Source organism: Oreochromis aureus, linkage group 22 (genome assembly GCF_013358895.1).
Source record: "Oreochromis aureus strain Israel breed Guangdong linkage group 22, ZZ_aureus, whole genome shotgun sequence".
In the NCBI taxonomy this organism is placed as follows: domain Eukaryota; kingdom Metazoa; phylum Chordata; class Actinopteri; order Cichliformes; family Cichlidae; genus Oreochromis; species Oreochromis aureus.
This window is the reverse complement of record NC_052962.1, coordinates 5,506,104-5,524,550: the sequence shown is the minus strand read 5'-3', so window position 1 is coordinate 5,524,550 and position 18,447 is coordinate 5,506,104. Positions and strand designations below refer to the sequence as shown.

The following is an 18,447-nucleotide window of genomic DNA, read 5'->3' as shown; positions in this document are numbered from 1 at the left end:
TGTAGTTTTCACAGCGTTGCTAGGAGACGACAAGCTGAGCCGAGTTTGTTTCCGGTTTACAGTTGAGGCTAATGTGGACGTTTAGAGCTGCTCTTCGGTGAGTTCTCGGTGTTTTAGCGGCAGTATGGAGATCGTTCATGTTTACTCGAAGCTCCGCAGTGAGTTCGGCCGTCAGTGTCTGTTTTCGGATCGACCTGCTGAGCTGCTGCTGGATCTCCCCCCGGACCCGAGCCTGACCCTCAGCTTCATCCAGAAGAACCACCGGGACCAGGCGGTGCAGGCATGCTGGGAGACGTCAGAGCACCAGGTGAGCCTCACCCTCATATCCCAGCGACACATGACCTGCAGCCACACGCGTGGAAACCAGCTTTAACTCATTTTTACCTACTGTCTCAAGTGTGCGTTTGATTTCCAAGCGAAGCCGTAACACTTACAGTTTAATATAGTTTAATAATTTTAAAAAAATGTTGATTTCAGGGGGAGCTGTGCTTTTGACTACTGCTGATGTACAGCAGGTCAAAACTTTAAACTTCTCCAGTACTTTATTATCCATGTTAAATGGACTGGTGTTGTGCCAAAAAGTGATTTCCAATGTTTCTGTGTATTTTTTATGTGTAATATCTTTACGTATCTTCGTAAATAGACTTCGGTGAACAGGGTTTACAAAGGGGTTATATATAGAATTAAAAAAATTATCTGTTTTTCAAGTATCAACTCTGTGTTATTGTACTTATATAACCAATCAGCTCCTTTATCCCCACTTAAAATATTTTTGCTGAACTATTGTAATATTTGCTGCCATTTCTGCTGTCCTCTTGGCCAGCTTACTCTTACAAAAGACATTTTCAATGTTAATGAGATTTTTTTAACTGTATAAATAAAGGTTATATAAAAGTCACTGCCAAAAACTGATTGCGGCTTCTACCTTGTTAAACGAATGTTGTTTGTGGCTCAAGATGACTTTATGTCATCCATAAGGGATGCATTTGACATATGTTTCACATATTATAGCCCAACAAGTTACTTATAGCAGTTTAAATACGAGCAATCAGTTTCTGGCAAATATCGGAAATCAGTTTTTGGCAGACAATCATTTTTTGGCACAACACCGGCACTCCTACTCAGTTTGAACATTCAGAGCGCTTCCTGCTACAAGTGTCAGCCCCGCAGTCACGCATTCATGCAGCATGTTCATCTAAACCTTAGCACTACTTTATAGCTATTCATGCACATTAAATTAAGGACATGATCAGTTGACTTACACACTCACTCTCCAGCGATGCATTGACTCCGGGTTCAGAATCTTGCCCAAGGGTACTTTGACAGGAGTAGGACTGGAGGAGTGACATGTATGATTTATTACGGTAATATAATACATGAAAGAAGGACTTACATAGAAAAATCACTATAATATTAGTGAAGATATTTTTTCTTTACTTTTATTGATGATCAATTAATCAAGTGCATTTGTTTAACAGCACCTGGCTGCTACTTGCGGCCTTAAGAGGGTAAACTATAGTTTTTCACAGCTTTTGTGTGTGTGTGTGTGTGTGTGTGTTTGTGGTTCTTTTTGAGCTATTTATTCTTTATTTTTATTATTTTGAAATTTGTTAAAATTTGTTGTTGGTTTACTTTATATTTATGGGTTATTCACAAGGTTTATTTGTAGATTAATAATTGCTTAATTTTTTGTTTTGTTTTTGTTTTGTATCTTTGTAAGTTAGCCAGGAAGAACTGTAGGGTTGTTTTCTATAAGTGACGAGCATGCACTGAGGTTGGCCTATGGTTTTTTACCAGAGCACAAGAAGCAGCAGGAAACAAAACTTTAAAAAACGTCACTTATTAGTTATTACTTAATTCCAAAAAGTTTGAATAGAGGTACACGACCGCAATATGTGATCGTGATTTGCCAGAACTTCCCAGTCCCAGTTTGTTATGTGGGAGAATTAATTTCCTGCCCCATCATAGACTGTGAGCATGAGAAGCCATGCTGAGGGTTTTCTCTAAATTTCTACTGCAGTGTTTCTTTGTAGCTTGGAAAAATGGAGATGTTCTTTTTTTCTGAAAACATCTCAGGCTATTGATGAGTTTTAGAAAATATTTATGAATTGTGCACACTGTCAGATTAGCCTTCTTTACACTGAGAAATGTGAATAGTCTAGAGGTATCTTGTTAGTATTGGGCTATTATGGAACAGTTAGAGTGCTAATAACTAAGATGAGTGCGATGAGTGTGACTCTGCAGTAACTGATCACCTACACACATCTTGAACTGGATTGCCAGATGGGTTGAAATTATATACACAATAAATGGACTGCTTCTTATATACACAATATGTCTCATTCAGCGATTCATAAAAGCACCTTTTTTTATCTAACATCTACAGACGTTTACTTGCGATGAATGCATCAGAAAGCAATTCAGGGTTCAGTATCTTGCCCAAGAGATGCAGCCTGGAGTAGCCAGGGATTGAATAACCAATCTTCTGATTAGTGACCTGCTTTACCAACTAAGCAACAGTACACTATGTGAATTGCCTGTCTGTGTGAAGCTCAGGTGCTACTTGTTGTTTTCAGTTGAACACAGAGCGCTTTGAGACCGGAAGCTGTGGAATAAACCACATGGAGGGGGGGTGGCCCAAAGACATCAACCCTGCTGAGATGGAACAAACGATCCGTTTCAGGAAGAAGGTGGAAAAGGACGAGAGCTACATCAACAGTGTTCTGCAGCTGGGCAGCGTAAGTTTCAAATGAATCCCAGCAGTCTACCGCAGTCTTACTATTATATACTAAATTATATAGGGATTATATAACACAGAGAACTAAGAATGCGGAAATGAAATATAAAGTTTATAAAAACGAGTTGGTATTAATATTGAGGAAAGCCAAGAAAGACTACTATAATAAACTTTTTCAGGAAAACAAGAACAATATTAAGGGTATTTGGAATATTTTTAAAGAAGTATTGGGTAACAAGAACACACCCTCAGATCTGCCTATTTATTTCATTAAGAATAATTAATTCAATTCAATTCAATTTTATTTATATAGCGCCAAATCACAACAAAAGTCGCCTCAAGGCGCTTTATATTGTACAGTAGATTGCACAATAATAAATACAGAGAAAAACCCAACAATCATATGACCCCCTATGAGCAAGCACTTTGGAGACAGTGGGAAGGAAAAACTCCCTTTTAACAGGAAGAAACCTCCGGCAGAACCAGGCTCAGGGAGGGGCGGCCATCTGCTCCGACCGGTTGGGGTGAGAGAAGGAAAACAAGATAAAGACATGCTGTGGAAGAGAGACAGAGATTAATAACAGATATGATTCAATGCAGAGAGGTCTATTAACACATAGTGAGTGGGAAAGGTGACTGGAAAGGAAAAACTCAATGCATCATGGGAATCCCCGGCAGCCTACGTCTATTGCAGCATAACTAAAGGAGGATTCAGGGTCACCTGGTCCAGCCCTAACTATATGCTTTAGCAAAAAGGAAAGTTTTAAGCCTAATCTTGAAAGCAGAGTTAGTGTCTGTCTCCCGAATCCAAACTGGAAGCTGGTTCCACAGAAGAGGGACCTGAAAACTGAAGGCTCTCCCTCCCATTCTACTTTTAAACACTCTAGGGACAGCAAGTAGGCCTGCAGAGCGAGAGCGAAGTGCTCTAATAGGGTGATATGGTACTACAAGGTCATTAAGATAAGATGGGGCCTGATTATTTAAGACCTTGTATGTGAGGAGCAGGATTTTGAATTCAATTCTGGATTTAACAGGAAGCCAATGAAGGGAAGCCAAAACAGGAGAAATATCCTCTCTCTTTCTAGTCCCTGTCAGTACTCTTGCTGCAGCATTTTGGATTAGCTGAAGGTTTTTCAGCGAGTTTTTAGGACATCCTGATAATAATGAATTACAGTAGTCCAGCCTGGAAGTAATAAATGCATGAACTAGTTTTTCAGCGTCACTAAGCGACAGGATATTTCTAATTTTAGAGATGTTGCGCAAATGGAAGAAAGCAGTCTTACATATTTGTTTAATATGTGCGTTGAAGGACATGTCCTGGTCAAAAATGACTCCAAGGTTCCTCACAGCATTACTGGAGGCCAAGGTAATGCCATCCAGAGTAAGAATCTGGTTAGATACCATATTTCTAAGATTTTCAGGGCCGAGTACAATAACCTCAGTTTTATCTGAATTAAGAAGCAGAAAGTTAGCGGCCATCCAGCTCTTTATGTCTTTAAGACATTCCTGCAGTTTAACTAATTGGTGTGTGTTACCTGGCTTCATGGATAGATAGAGCTGCGTGTCATCTGCATAGCAGTGAAAATTTATGCTATGTCTTCTAATGATACTGCCTAAGGGAAGCATGTATAATGTAAATAGAATTGGTCCTAGCACTGAACCCTGTGGAACTCCATAATTGACCTTAGTGGGTGAAGAGAACTCTCCATTTACATGTACAAATTGGAGTCTATTAGATAGATATGATACAAACCACTGCAGTGCAGTACCTGTAATACCTACAGCATGTTCTAATCGCTCTAATAGGATATTATGGTCAACAGTATCGAACGCAGCACTAAGGTCTAGCAGGACAAGCACAGAGATGAGTCCACTGTCAGAGGCCATAAGAAGATCATTTGTAACCTTCACTAAAGCTGTTTCTGTGCTGTGATGAGCTCTGAAACCTGACTGAAACTCTTCAAATAAGCCATTCCTCTGCAGATGATCTGTTAGCTGTTTGACAACTACTCTTTCAAGGATTTTTGATATGAAAGGAAGGTTGGAGATTGGCCTATAATTAGCTAAGACAGCTGGGTCTAGAGATGGCTTTTTAAGTAAAGGTTTAACTACAGCCACCTTGAAGGCCTGTGGTACATAGCCGATTATTAGAGATAGGTTGATCATATTTAAGATTGAAGAATTAATTAATGGCAGGACTTCTTTGAGCAGTTTTGTAGGAATGGGGTCTAAAAGACACGTTGATGGTTTGGAGGAATTAATTATTGAAGTTAACTCAGAAAGATCAATTGGAGAAAAAGAGTCTAACTTAACATCGATGGTACTAAAAGTAGCTGTAGATAATATTACATCTGTGGGATGATTATTGGTAATTTTTTCTCTAATGATAAAAATTTTATTTGTGAAGAAGTTCATGAAGTCATTACTAGTTAACGTTAAAGGGATTGTTGGCTCAGTAGAGCTCTGACTCTCTGTCAGCCTGGCTACAGTGCTGAAGAGAAACCTGGGGTTGTTCTTATTGTCTTCAATCAGTGACGAATAGTAAGATGTTCTGGCTTTGCGGAGGGCTTTCTTATAAAGCAGCAAACTATTTCTCCAGGCTAAATGATGATCCTCTAAATTTGTGACACGCCATTTCCTCTCCAGCTTACGAGTCATCTGCTTTAGGCTACGTGTTTGAGAATTATACCACGGAGTCAGGTACTTCTGATTTGAGGCTTTAGTTTTCACCGGAGCTACAGTATCAAGAGTCGTATGTAGTGAGGAGGTAAAATTATTAACAAGATAATCGACCTCTGTTGGAGTAGCGTTCAGATAGCTTCTCTGCTCCATGTTGGTACAGGGCATTGAAGATGATAACAGTGGGTGGATTATATTCTTAAACTTAGTTACAGCACTTTCAGAAAGACATCTACTTTGATAAAGTCTACTCTCCACTGCTGTGTAATCAATTATTGTAAATGTAAATGTTATCAGGAAATGATCAGACAGGAGAGGGTTTTCAGGAAACACTGTTAAATGTTCAGTTTCTATGCCATATGTTAAAACCAGATCTAGAGTGTGATTAAAGTGGTGGGTGGGTTCTTTTACATTTTGAGAGAAGCCAATTGAGTCTAATAACAGATTAAATGCAATTTTGGGACCTAAACTTTTTAATTTATATACTAATGATATCTGTGATGTATCAAAAAGGTTAAATTTTATTTTATTTGCAGATGACACAAATTTTTATTGCTAAGGAGACAATTTGAAAGATTTGGTTGAAATTATGGTTTCTGAGATGTTAATATTAAAAAAATGGTTTGATGTAAATAAATTATCTTTGAATCTCACAAAAACAAAATTCATGATATTTGGCAATCATGTAAAGGAGGAAGAAGTTATTATGTCCATTAATAGAGAATTGATATAAAGAGTTACTGAATTTCGCTTTTTGGGTGTAATAGTAGATGAAAATTTGACATGGAAATCACATATTGAGTATATTAGAAAGAAGATGGTGAAAAACATTTATTATTTGGGAAATGTAAGAGATTTATTAGGCAACAAATCAATGCGCATTTTATATTTTTCATTGTTTTTCTCATACTTTAGTTATTGTGTGGAAGTTTGGGGGAATACATATGAGAATACTATAAACCCTCTAAACTTATTACAGAAGAAAGTGATACGAATGATTCATAACGTTAAATATAGAGAACATACAAATAAATTATTTATAAAATCTAAACTATTAAAATTAGGAGATTTAGTGAAACTACGGACACTAATTATGTTTAAGGCTAAAAATAATATTTTGCCTTTCAAGTTACAAAGTTTATTTTCAATGTGTTCGGGGGGAGAAGACAGTAGAAGGAAATTTTATTTTAAGCATCAGCTAGCTAGGACTACACAAAGATTGATGAGTTCAACGGTTAGGGGTATACGACTGTGGAACTCTCTTCATTATAATCTAAAGAATTGTATAAATTTACATTGTTTTAAAAAAGTGTTACATGTCTAAAACGATAACGCAATATGAAGAATATGAACGTAATTGGAGTTAATTGAAAAAGGATCCTTTATTTTTTGCCTCATTTTATTCTATTTACTTATCTTTTCTCCTTGTTATTATGTGAAGTGGTATATTGCTGATTATAAATTTGTTGTTTGGTCTGCGTTAGGACCTGGAGATAAATGTTAGTTTGTTCCTTGATTTTTGGTGCCCACTTGTAAATATAAGTTGGATCGCAGATACTGAGAGAAAGTGTGGTTGGTTTGTCTGAAAGAACTAAACTGTTGAAACTGTTGAACCAAGTGTGAAATAAATAAATAAATGGAAATGGAAATGGAAATGCACGTTGGTTGGATGGATGGATATTGAATGGATACATGTTGTTTATGAATGTTGTGTAACCCACAGTAACAAACAGATAAAAGTAGAAACCTTTTGTTGGAATTATTACGCAAGTGGTAAATGCATTTCAGTGAAAAACATTCAAATCTAAAAAACAAACAAACTCTGAAGCAAAACTCTAACTAGATAATTGTATAAAATTAAGTTATTGTTGTGTTTAAAACACTGTTCGTTTTTTATTCATTTTTGTTTAACAATTGTTATTTTCTAATAATGTAATAATGCCCAATAATGTAATTTAATTTTTAACCAATGAGACTTGTCCCGCCTTTAATTTTTTCCTGTTTGGTTACACACGTGATTCTGCTTAGTGAGGTTGGGCGATATGTAAAAATTTTCCAACTGACAATTGTCCGTCCAATAACCGATGATAGGCGATATATTCGCACAGGCGCAGACTTTCTGATGAGGAGTAATCTGATTGTCGTTCTTGCTCAAAGGACAGATTATTGACAGGAAAGGGTCACTTCAGGGGGCCAATCAAATTTCAGCTTGGGCCAGTGCCCCTGTGGCCCCACCCCTAGAACCGTCCCTGGGTCTAGAACATATTGAATTTAGTTTTTCCCTGGGCATGGACTATCTTCCCAGTTTTCTTTAATTTGGTCCAACACTTCTTGGGACTTCCTGCCAAACAGCAACTCAAAGGGAGAAAATCCTGTGGAGCCCTGGGGCAGTCATTACAGTCTGAACAACAGATGGTCTAACCAGCGATCCCAATTGCTTTCATCCTTATGAATAAACTTTCAAATAAGTCTTATTCGTATACTAATTCATACAGTTTTTTTTATTGTGCGAGACATGAACAAAGTGCCCTTGAATGTCTTTCGGGATGCAGTCTCAGGAGATGATCTGAAACAGCACTTGCGCCACAGTCTTGCAGAAATGGTCACTGCTTTGGGATATTGCACTGCATAATCCACCAGAACTAATAAAAAGCAATACCCACATGAACTCCACTGACATGGTCTGACGGGGTCCATGCCAATGTGCTCAAATGAAACCTTCATTAATAGTAAGCTGTAAAGATGCTCTCAGAATGGCTGGCTGGTTTACTCGCAGATATTCCAGGCAGGAAGTTTTTCCATATCCCATGTAACCAGCCATTGGTTTGTAATGAGCCACCTGGAAAATAATTTCCGACCAGCTTTTTGGCACCATCAACTGGGAGTGTGCTTGCTCTGTGCAAGCCTTACAACTCAGTTGGTATAATCTATCCCTGATAATCACAAAATGAAATGTTAGTGCTTTGTCAGGGTGCACCAACCATCAATTTTTATCACTTGGTCAAAGGCTGAGTGTAGAGTATCGTCATGGGACTTCTCTGGTGAAAATTCTTCTATGGAGCAAATTAGAGGAACCAGCAAAATCAGTTGTTTCCTCCTTCCCATGGTCAGTGTTGGATGACCTTGTGTCACCGCTGAGCACAGCACAGACATGCACCAGTCTGTTCCCAAAATCAAGGCGTGCATTACGCGGAAGCCATTTGCAGCCTTTAGTGTATATATTTTGCCCCTTTGTTTAATTTCCACTGGTCTTTGGCCAGCATTATAGAAAGTTTGAGGCCCACGTCAGTGGACCCGCTCCGCTGTTCCTGCCGGGAGCCCCTTCACAAATTGTTGCAGTACAAGGAGGTTCGCAGCTCTCTTATCCTGGTCGCAGTGTGCTACTGAAATAGGTGAGGCATGATTAGACAATGACTGCCAGCCATGCTGGCCAGTCTTCCTCAGAACTGCCCCCTGAACCCACAGCATCACCCCTGGATGTTGCCTTGCACAGAGGAAGAATACGTAACAGACTGTGATATTTGGGTTTTAAATAGTTGAATGTCTGTGTATGATGATAGCGACAAACCAATAAACAGATCAGTGAGTGTTTCCGGCTCATTCTATGATCTAATTCTGATGGTATCATGTTGTCCAGGTGATGGAGCACTGCATCAGACAGAACAATGCTGTGGACATCTATCAGGAGTGTTTCGAGGATGAGGAGGAGGTGGAGGAAATTCAGGAGCCACCATCAGCCAAGACCGTCAATGTCTTCAGGTATGGCTGACACTAGGGTTAAATTTTCATTCTAGTGACTGATTTCAATAAGAGAAGTAATAAAAATTAATGACAGTCATAATTTTTTTTAATGAAAATTGTAAAATTATGATGTTTTATAACTCAGTAACAATCAATAATCATATGTTTCAAATAGAAATTAAAATGATGGAATAATAATTCATAATGGTGGAGCACCTGTTTAGATAACTGTGTGTGTGTGTGTGTGTGTGTGTGTGTGTGTGTGTGTGTGTGTGTGTGTGTGTGTGTGTGTGTGTGTGAATGTATTAAACCGTAATAGAAAGGTGATTCTTAATAAACCAGTGCTTTTGTAACAACAGCTGTCTCGCGTTGTGGTGGAGCGTGTGTAAGTCTGACTTTGATTCTGATTTTCCAAACACAAATAAAACGAATTAAAGCCTTTCAACGGAGTTCCCCCCTTCCTCAGAGCCTACTGTTGTTACAAAAATACCCTTTTTATTGTGGTATAACACATTTACACACACACACACACACACACACACACACACATACATTGGTAATTGTTTTTTGTATTTCCTGTGTCCTCAGAGATCCTAATGAGATCAAACGTACTGTCACCAGCCTGTCCTGGCAACCTGATGGCGGCAGGAAGCTGGCGGTCGCCTACTCATCCCTTGAGTTCCAGAAATCATCCAAAGACATGAGCCTAGACTCCTACATCTGGGACATTGGTGGGTCAGAGAGGCCACAGGTTGACTTAACACCACATCAGGGTCAATATGTTCACTGCAGAATGTTTCTGTTTCAGAAAACCCGAACAGGCCAGAGATGATGCTGAAGCCAGCGTCTCCACTTGTCTGTCTGGACTACAACCCCAAAGACTCCCACACTCTGGTGGGGGGAAGCTATAACGGACAGATTGGTGGGTTCAGGTCTACACGTAGTCAGAGAGTTGAGCTTCCCTCTGTCACCAGGTTTATTCACCCTCAGGTGTGTTTTGTTTAGTGTTCTGGGATATCCGGAAAGGGAATCAGCCAGTGGAGTTTTCTTCTTTGGAGCACAGCCACAGAGACCCAGTGTACAAGATCATATGGCTGCAGTCCAAGACTGGAACCGATGCCTTCTCTGCCTCCACCGATGGACAGGTAGACTGATAGATGGTTTGGCAAACCCTTGATGAAACGACCCTATAAAATAACCCTTTATCTGTCTGTCTGTCAGGTTTTGTGGTGGGATGTCCGCAAGCTAGCTGAGCCCACAGAGCGTCTAGTCCTGGACCCAAGCCGGGAGGGGAACCTGGACCAAGCTTTAGGAGCTATCTCTCTAGAGTTTGAGCCCACCATGGTGAGAGCAGTTTCCATTTTAAGTATTTATGAAACAGTTCTCTGTTAATGTGGCTTCAACTTCATCGTTCTTACTGAACGCGTTTGATTCTGTTTGGTAAGCTCCAACTGTGGACTTGTAAGTAGGGATGGGTATTGATAAGATTTTCACGATTCCGATTCCATTTTCGATTCTGTTTAACGATTCGATTCTTTATCGATTCTCTTATCGATTCTTATTTTTTTTTAAAGAGAACACTAAGGTCGATTAGCTTAGAACTTTGTTTTATATCTTCTCTTTGAACAAGATAGATATTTAGGAGTAACATGGCCTCACGAACCCAACAGTGAGATCTTAAGAGATCCACAGCCTACGGCTCTTGAATGGGGTGTCACAGGGTCCCCAGGAAAAAAATTGTAAATGTAAAATAATAAAATAAATATTCTTCTGTAGCATTAACAAAGTATAACATAAATTATTCTGTGGCAATTACACAAGAATATCCAGTAATGTCCCTGCCTACAATTAAACACATTCACTTACCGAAAATCGGGGGCATCTGCTGTGGCAAATGGGTGCAAGGCTTTGACCACAAACTTAGTCACTGCTCGGTGACATTCGTCTATCCTGGCCTGAAAGGAGATGCTAACGGTAGACTGCAGCGAGAACTGCCAGCCAGACTCTGTCTCTCTCATCATGGTCACCTAAATGCAGCGCACAGTAATGGTAGGTTTTGTAATAAGGCAGATCGCGCTAACATAATATGCACTGTTAGTTAATCATTTACCTGCCGTATTAACGGGAGAGGACGTGCAAACGTTACCACTGCTGCTGGGTTGAGATTCACGAGTCCGGAGCGGAATTAAAAACACGACATTCATTTAAGCAGCTGTGGCTACAATGTAGCTTGCCATTGCCAGTGTGTGAATGTGTGTGTGAATGGGTGAATGACTGAATGTAGTGTAAAGCGCTTTGGGGTCCTTAGGGACTGAGTAAAGCGCTATACAAATGCAGGCCATTTAAGGTTATCACGTGTTTTGTGAGCAAATGCTTTTGCATATTCGTAGTGTTTCCTCCCTTAAATGAAATATCTACTTTGCAAGTATTGCAAGTTGCCCTGTTGTCATCCGTTCTCGTAAAGTATAACCAAACTTTTGAGCGTTTGAGCCGCTTAGGCGCCCCTGCCAGATAAATGACGCCCGCAACGTGGTGACGTCATTCGGGCGACTGAATCGATAAGGGAATCGTTTGCAAAAATGGCAAACAATTCCAAGGAATTGAAACAGTGGGAACCGGTTCTCAACAAGAACCGGGTTTCGATACCCATCCCTACTTGTGAGTATCCCCACTGTTGCCTACTTCCTTTCACACTGGATATCTTCATTCTGGTAGTTTGGGTTCAGTGATAGAGCTATATATAGGGTGATCCTAGATACATGCAGTCCGGAACACTCCACTCCCTGCACCATGATAACATTTAAAATGATGTGAGGAATCCTATTGTCATTTAAACAAAGAGGAAGATCTGTTCACTGATTTTAGAAAATGTTCTGATACATAGAAAGTTCCATCCATTCAGGGTTGGACAGTGGGATGTGTTCACTCTGTAGACAGTTACGGATTCAAAGTTGAACTTCGAAGCAGACTAAAGTTGTGAGTAAAAACAGCTGAAGCCAGAATCGCTGTACAGCAGACAGTTTACAGCAGTGAGGTGGATCAAGTTTACCTGAACACTCACTCCTTTTGTATAGTCAGTTTCACTTTCTTATTCTGGACAAAATCCCAGAGTACAGAAGAACAGGCATTAGAAACAGCTTGGGTTCAGCAGCATCACTCTGCTGTACAAACCACGGCTTTGATATCCTACATGATGATGTCTGGAGCTTCAGTGTGGTGTGTTATGTTCATCTGCGGTCTGTGTTTGATGGGAAATTGTGCATGTGAGGATTGGTACCTCATCTACTAGAGACCAAATCTACAGGTCTGCAGTAGATGGGTTTTTTTCTAGATTTTCTTTGTTCAGTCATGCAGTGCCAATATAGATAAACTTGCAATCCCTTTCAGTTAAATTCAGTTTCAATTATATAGAGCCAAATCACAACAACTATTGCCTTAAGGAACTTTCCTTGAAGATTGTGGGCCAACATGGTTTAATTTTTCTTCAACTCAGACTCAGAGATATTCCAAATCATTCTTTTTAATTGCTCAGTTAAGAAATCTTTAGTAGAATCTGCTACTGTAGGAAACATGCTTTGTAGCACTGTGCTGTCATAACTTTATTAGCTCATCTCAGTTCAACTAAGAAACATTTAAGCAGAACAGATTTTAATTAATTTTAAGTAATTGATACATGGTGGCACAGAGACACTCCAGGAAATCTACGTGGCATTTCTGCAGCAAGAAACATGGTGGTAGAAGTATAACTCCCAATACTAAAACCTCTTTAATTACTTTGATAAAGTAGACGATAAGCTCCTGAAAGAGGAATTGTGGTGGACAGCTCAGCATCAGATAGGCTGGTTTGAACATGTACAGAGGAGCGAGAGTGGATAATCTGGACAAAGGATGAAGAAGATGGAGCTGCCAGGCAGGAGGAAAATAGGAAGACCTCAGAGGAGGTTTATGGATGTAGTGATTGAGAACATGCACAGGGTTGGTGTGAGAGACAAGGATGCTGGGATAGGAGGAGATGGAGGCGGGTAACCTGCCGTGGAGACCCCTAAAGGGTGCAGCTGGAAGAAGAATAGTAGGCAAACTTTTTAGAATTTTTAAAATCATATTTGCCTGGTGACTTTAAACATACAGGTTTTATGTCCTGGTGACCATTTTTTTAAAAGTTCATTTAAATAATGCCTAAATAGTTGCCCAGAGCAATAAAGAGTTGTCTGTGAAGTTGCGAGAGCTGCTTCTTTAAGACAGTGTATGGCATGTTCCTAGAGGCTCATTGTTGTCTCACAATGTTTTGCCCTGAAGTGAGTGGATCATGGCTTCACCAGTTTTAGGTGTTTCAGTCTCTGTCACTGATGTCTCTGCAGCCAACTAAGTTCATGGTGGGGACGGAGCAGGGCCTGGTCATCTCCTGTAACAGGAAGGCGAAGACCCCAGCTGAGAAGATTGTCTGTACATATGACAGCCACCACGGACCCATCTACGCCCTGCAGAGGAACCCCTTCTTCCCCAAAAACTTCCTCACTGTCGGGGACTGGACTGCTCGCATTTGGTCTGAGGACATCAAAGAGTCATCCATCATGTGGACCAAGTAGGAATCAGTGATTGCAAACCTCTGATTAAAATTCAAAACAAACTTCCCAAGAAGTTGATTCTGTTCATCTGGACATAGAGTTTTCAGTGGGAGAAATGTTTCGCCACTTGGATGTCACAATGATGCCATAAAGTTTCACAAAATAATATGCAACAATGCATTAATGCAACATTGATGCATTGTTGCTCTTTGATTTTTTTCTTATGACCACCAGGTCTTCGTTCCAGACGGTCATCCTGCTCAGACTCAGCTATATGTTTCTCTTTGTCTCTTTGATACACAGGTATCAGATGTCGTACCTGACAGATGCCTGCTGGAGTCCAGTCAGACCCTCTGTCTTCTTCACCGTGAAGATGGATGGCGTGCTGGATGTGTGGGACATCCTGTTCAAACAGAGCGACCCCACGCTGAGTCTGAAGGTGCTCCGACCTCTCCTACAGCTGGCTGATGTTGCCGTGTCTTGCTGTTTCTGATGTTAGTGTGTGTTTTGGTCTCCAGGTGTGTGACAAATCTCTGTACAGCCTCAGTGTTCAGGACAATGGGTGCTTGGTGGCCTGTGGCTCTCAGCTGGGTGAGGCCACGCTGCTAGAGATCTGCTCTGGGCTGTCGACCCTCCAGAAGAATGAAAAGAGTCTGCTGGCTGCTGTAAGGAGACACAATGACAAACTGACCTGAGGTCTTCTGACTGTGTGATGATCAGCTGTGTTTCTCAACACTTCTGCAGATGTTTGAGCGGGAGTCTAAGCGTGAGAAGATCCTAGAGGCACGGCAGAGGGAGGTCCGTCTAAAGGAGAGGAGTCGCTCGGAGCAGAGCAGAGAAGAGGAGGTGGGCCGTGAGGAGGGAGAGGAGGACCCCAAGCATCTGATCGCCAGAGCTGAAAGTGATTTCTACAGCCTGGTAGAGGCAGAGGTGAAGAGGAGGGAGAAGAAGGATGAGGTGATGAAGGTTAGAAGGAAGAAGAGGAGTTTTTCATTTGGTTCCTGTAACTCTGTTCTGACAGCTTTTTGGTCATTTGTTTTCCAGGAAAAAGATATCTGTGAAGAGAAAGATGTGAAAGATGAAGAACAAAGAGGAACATCAGAATGAAGGAAAACACGTTTCTCTTTTTTAAAGTTAGCAGCTGTTTTCAAGCAGATTCTGTCACCTTTTGCACATTTTACATTTAGTTCAGTAAATGGTCATCTGGTTAATGAGCACTTTGTGTGTGTTGGACTGTTTTATACCAGTATTGATAATATTTTGCTTGTCTTCTGTGTTCGTGGGGTGTCTAAATTTCCATGAAGTGAAGTCTCAGATTTTAAATAATTAACTTAGTGGTGCTGTTGAAGCTTCTCAGAGTGAGAACAGTCCACATGTAACCATCTCATACCCAGTGCTGTGAACACCCTGAGACTTGGATAATGTTTCAGCTTTGGCAGGTGGAGAATCATCTTGTTATGTTTACAAGTTCTGATCCTATACACAACTTCCTGCAGATCATTATCACATTCAGTCTTTTTATATCTGACTGCACTTTATTTCTTATTCCAGAATTTATTATGGGTTCCCATATAAAATAGCTGCTGGATGGGCAGTTTGTTTGTAAATGATACATTAATTTAAACACGAGCTGCAGTTTCATAAAGGATCTTTGCTGCTGAGAACACTAAATTATTATAATTATTATTATTAACAATGAATGAATATCAAGGATCAGATTAATACTTTAACCAGATAAAATCTTCACAAGATTTTCTGTATTCTGTAAATGAGAGTTTAAAAGCTGCAGAACTTGTTGAATCATGTTTATGATATTTTGACATCCGCTTTTTGTTACCCCTGGGCTGTAAAAAGCTTTTCGTCATCCTGCAGGGCAGCCGGCCGGCCAGCAAGGTCACCGTGTTTGTGAATACGATAACCTGAGACTGAAGTGATTTCCATCCCTCCACCCATCCAACCATCAATTCTCTTCTGCTTATCCTGGACCAGCTATCACAGGGCAAGGCAGGGTACACCCTGGGCAGATCGCCAATCTGACACAGAACCAAGTGGCGTAGGAGCTTCAAATTGATACCGTAGGTGTATGGTATCAAATGGTATGGTATGGTGTCTTCTTGGACAAGTTCGAATCTCAATGACCACGACCTCAAGGTCAAGTTTTCTGACAGTCTTGTGACTGTGACAACTTGGGAACGAGGTGACATGTACTCATGTACTTAGGGCAGTAAGCCAGAAATAGATTGATCAGAATCATAATACTTTATTGATCCCTAGGGGAAATTATTTATTTATCTATTTAGTATGAATTATTATTTATTATTATAGATAAAGTGATACCAATGAACCGTCCTGCCTAAGCCCAATGAGGACCAGCCAGAGAATAAAGAGTACAGTGGTGATTACAGCCAGTTATAAATCTTAATGCTCCATGATAGAGAGACTCCAACAGATAAAGAGAGAGTGAGCAGAGGCATTCATGTAAATTATGTCACCGTAATCCAGGAGAGGTAAAAAAAAAAAAAAAGGGGGCAGCAACGGTAAAAGAGAAACATGATCTGTTTCTGAAAAAGAACTCAAACTTCGGCCTCTAATCAACAGTCAAAAGCTTTTTATAGATCAATAAACAAAGCTGGCTTCATAGACGTCATTGAGATGTTTTAGGGAAGCAGTTACAGTACTGTGCAGTTTCCTAAAATCAGATTGGAAAGGAGATAAAATACTATTTTCATCCAGATAACTTGATTATTTACCAACTTATCAACGACTTTAGCTAAGATAGAGAGTTTGAAATTTTACCTGTAATTATTAACTATTGAAGAATTACCACCTTTCAGTAGGGTGAGTAGAAAGGCACACTTCCACATGTCTGGTAAAGTGTTCTTTTCGTATAGAAAGATTAAAAATATGAAACACTAAGCAATGATATTAGCAGCCAGACACAAGAAGAAAGGAAAAAAATTGTCAGGACCTGCTGACTTTTTTGTGTTAAGGCTCTGTAGAGCATACCACATACCCCTTCTACTGTCAAAGGTGTAAAGGAAAAAGTATTAGTAACCGTGGAACTACTAGCAGGGTCGTATTCAAGAGGCTTACTATCAGATACTGTGCTTAACAAAGAACAAGAAGCAACAAAGTGTTTGTTAAAACAATTGACCATTTTATTTTTCTATGACACAGGAGTGGAGTCAATAATTAAGTAAGGAGGTAGCTATGAGGAATGAGAGCTCGCAGAGTTTGTCGAAATCTCCTAGGGTCGTTTAGACTGTCAGTGGTTAAAGTAAAAAATTAGGGACATTTGGCCTTCCTGATGAATATAACCAATCAGCATCAGATGCGGACTTTCTCACAGCTGCCCAGGCCTGGTTTCTTTCACGTAGGAGACTGACCAGTTCAGAACTGGACCAGGGAATGTCCTGACCTTTCACTCTGACCTGGCAAAAAGCAGCATCTATGCAGTGAAAGATTGATTTCCAAACAGATTAATACTTGAGGCCAAAATTTAAAATTGCTTCGATGCAGATCTAAAGAACAAGGCTTGAGCAGCAAGACAGACCTTCACATAAACTGCCAAACCACTGCATATTTAGATACCAGACAACCAGAGCTCTGTCATGCATCTGGTAAAATATCATTAGATTTTACCTTCTAGAGATTTTTTTAACAGAAGAAGAAACATTTATAATGACTTATAACACTGAATCTTTTGGTTCCTGGTGACTTGTATAAAACATAACATGTGAGACTCAAGTAAATTAAGAGTATTTAACAGGATGTCAAATAACTAAGCAAACTCAAACTCAGTGGAATATTTTATTCAGTGCTGGTGAGAAGGAAAAACTCAAAAGGACAGAACGTGCCAGAAGATGTTTGATATCTGTCATATCACTTAAAGTATTTTCTTAATGTTCCTGAGACAACAGGAGCTGTGCAGTTCTTTCAAGTGAGGGTAGAGGAGAGCTGACTATCCGCTGGGTGACCTGTATGACCCTGTGGAGGGCTCTCTTCTATTTTTCTCAGGGATGTTATTCTTTCTGAGAACTCTCAAAAGGCAGTCTCTTCTGGGCTTTCTTCACTAGTGGGAAGGAAAAACTCCCTTTGACAGGAAGAAACCTTCAGCAGAACCAGGCTTGGGGGGCATCTGCCGCGACTGGTTGGGGTGAGAGGAGGAAAAAAGGAACATTTTAAGCCAAATCTAAGCCTAAACCTAATCTAAAAGCAGAGAGGGTGTCCCCGAATTCTGTCTCCTGAATTCAAATATCCCGATATTGCGCAAATGGAAGAAAGCAGTCATTTGTTTAATATGCGGATTGAGTCAGCCATTTGGAAGGAGCTCAGAGAGAGCCGCTGCTCCTCCACATAGGAAGGAGACGGCGAAGTCTGTCGCCTCGAGGGTATGGTGTTCTGAAGGGGCATGTCCTACTGGGAGGAGCCCCCCGAGTAGACCTGGGACATGCTGGAGAAATGAAACCTATCGGCTGGCCTAGGAGCAACTCAACATTTCTGTAGATAAGTTGGAGGAGGTAGTGACAAAGACGTCAAGTCCTTCCTGCTGTTGCCCCTGTGACCCGAATTCAGATAAGCAGAAGAAAGTAGCCCGATGTTTTATTGTTTTGTTATTTTAAATTTGAACTTTTATTGACCTTGTTGTCATGAATTTTTCGAACAGCATACATCATTCACAATGCACCACACCTTTCAGCCACAGATTATTAGTTTTTTGGATGT

General features: G+C 40.3%; 1 protein-coding gene across 6 annotated transcripts; it reads left to right on the top strand.

The window, feature by feature from the left end:
* Positions 1 to 17,851, top strand: dnai2b (dynein, axonemal, intermediate chain 2b). Of its 6 annotated transcripts, none has more exons than XM_039605215.1 (13): positions 1 to 307; positions 2,577 to 2,738; positions 9,054 to 9,175; positions 9,746 to 9,888; positions 9,966 to 10,079; positions 10,163 to 10,302; positions 10,379 to 10,501; positions 13,516 to 13,739; positions 14,026 to 14,161; positions 14,241 to 14,387; positions 14,467 to 14,679; positions 14,767 to 14,855; positions 15,595 to 17,851. In XM_039605215.1, the coding sequence occupies exons 1-12, from the start codon at positions 125 to 127 to the stop codon at positions 14,827 to 14,829; spliced, it is 1,770 nt and encodes a 589-aa protein (XP_039461149.1). In that variant the 5' UTR covers positions 1 to 124; the 3' UTR covers positions 14,830 to 14,855; positions 15,595 to 17,851. The 6 variants fall into 6 exon arrangements, with proteins under 6 accessions (XP_039461149.1, XP_039461147.1, XP_039461146.1 ...); XM_039605213.1 differs by having other exon boundaries at positions 14,467 to 14,688; positions 14,767 to 14,831; XM_039605212.1 differs by having other exon boundaries at positions 14,467 to 14,688.
* Positions 17,852 to 18,447: the final 596 nt, after the last annotated feature.

Coding starts and splice junctions, on each gene's coding strand:
- dnai2b (XM_039605213.1), top strand. CDS start 125: ATGGAGATCGTTCATGTTTACTCGAAGCTCCGCAGTGAGTTCGGCCGT. Junction 10,303..10,378: donor CTGCCTCCACCGATGGACAG/GTAGACTGATAG, acceptor TCTGTCTGTCAG/GTTTTGTGGTGGGATGTCCG. Junction 14,162..14,240: donor ACCCCACGCTGAGTCTGAAG/GTGCTCCGACCT, acceptor TTTGGTCTCCAG/GTGTGTGACAAATCTCTGTA.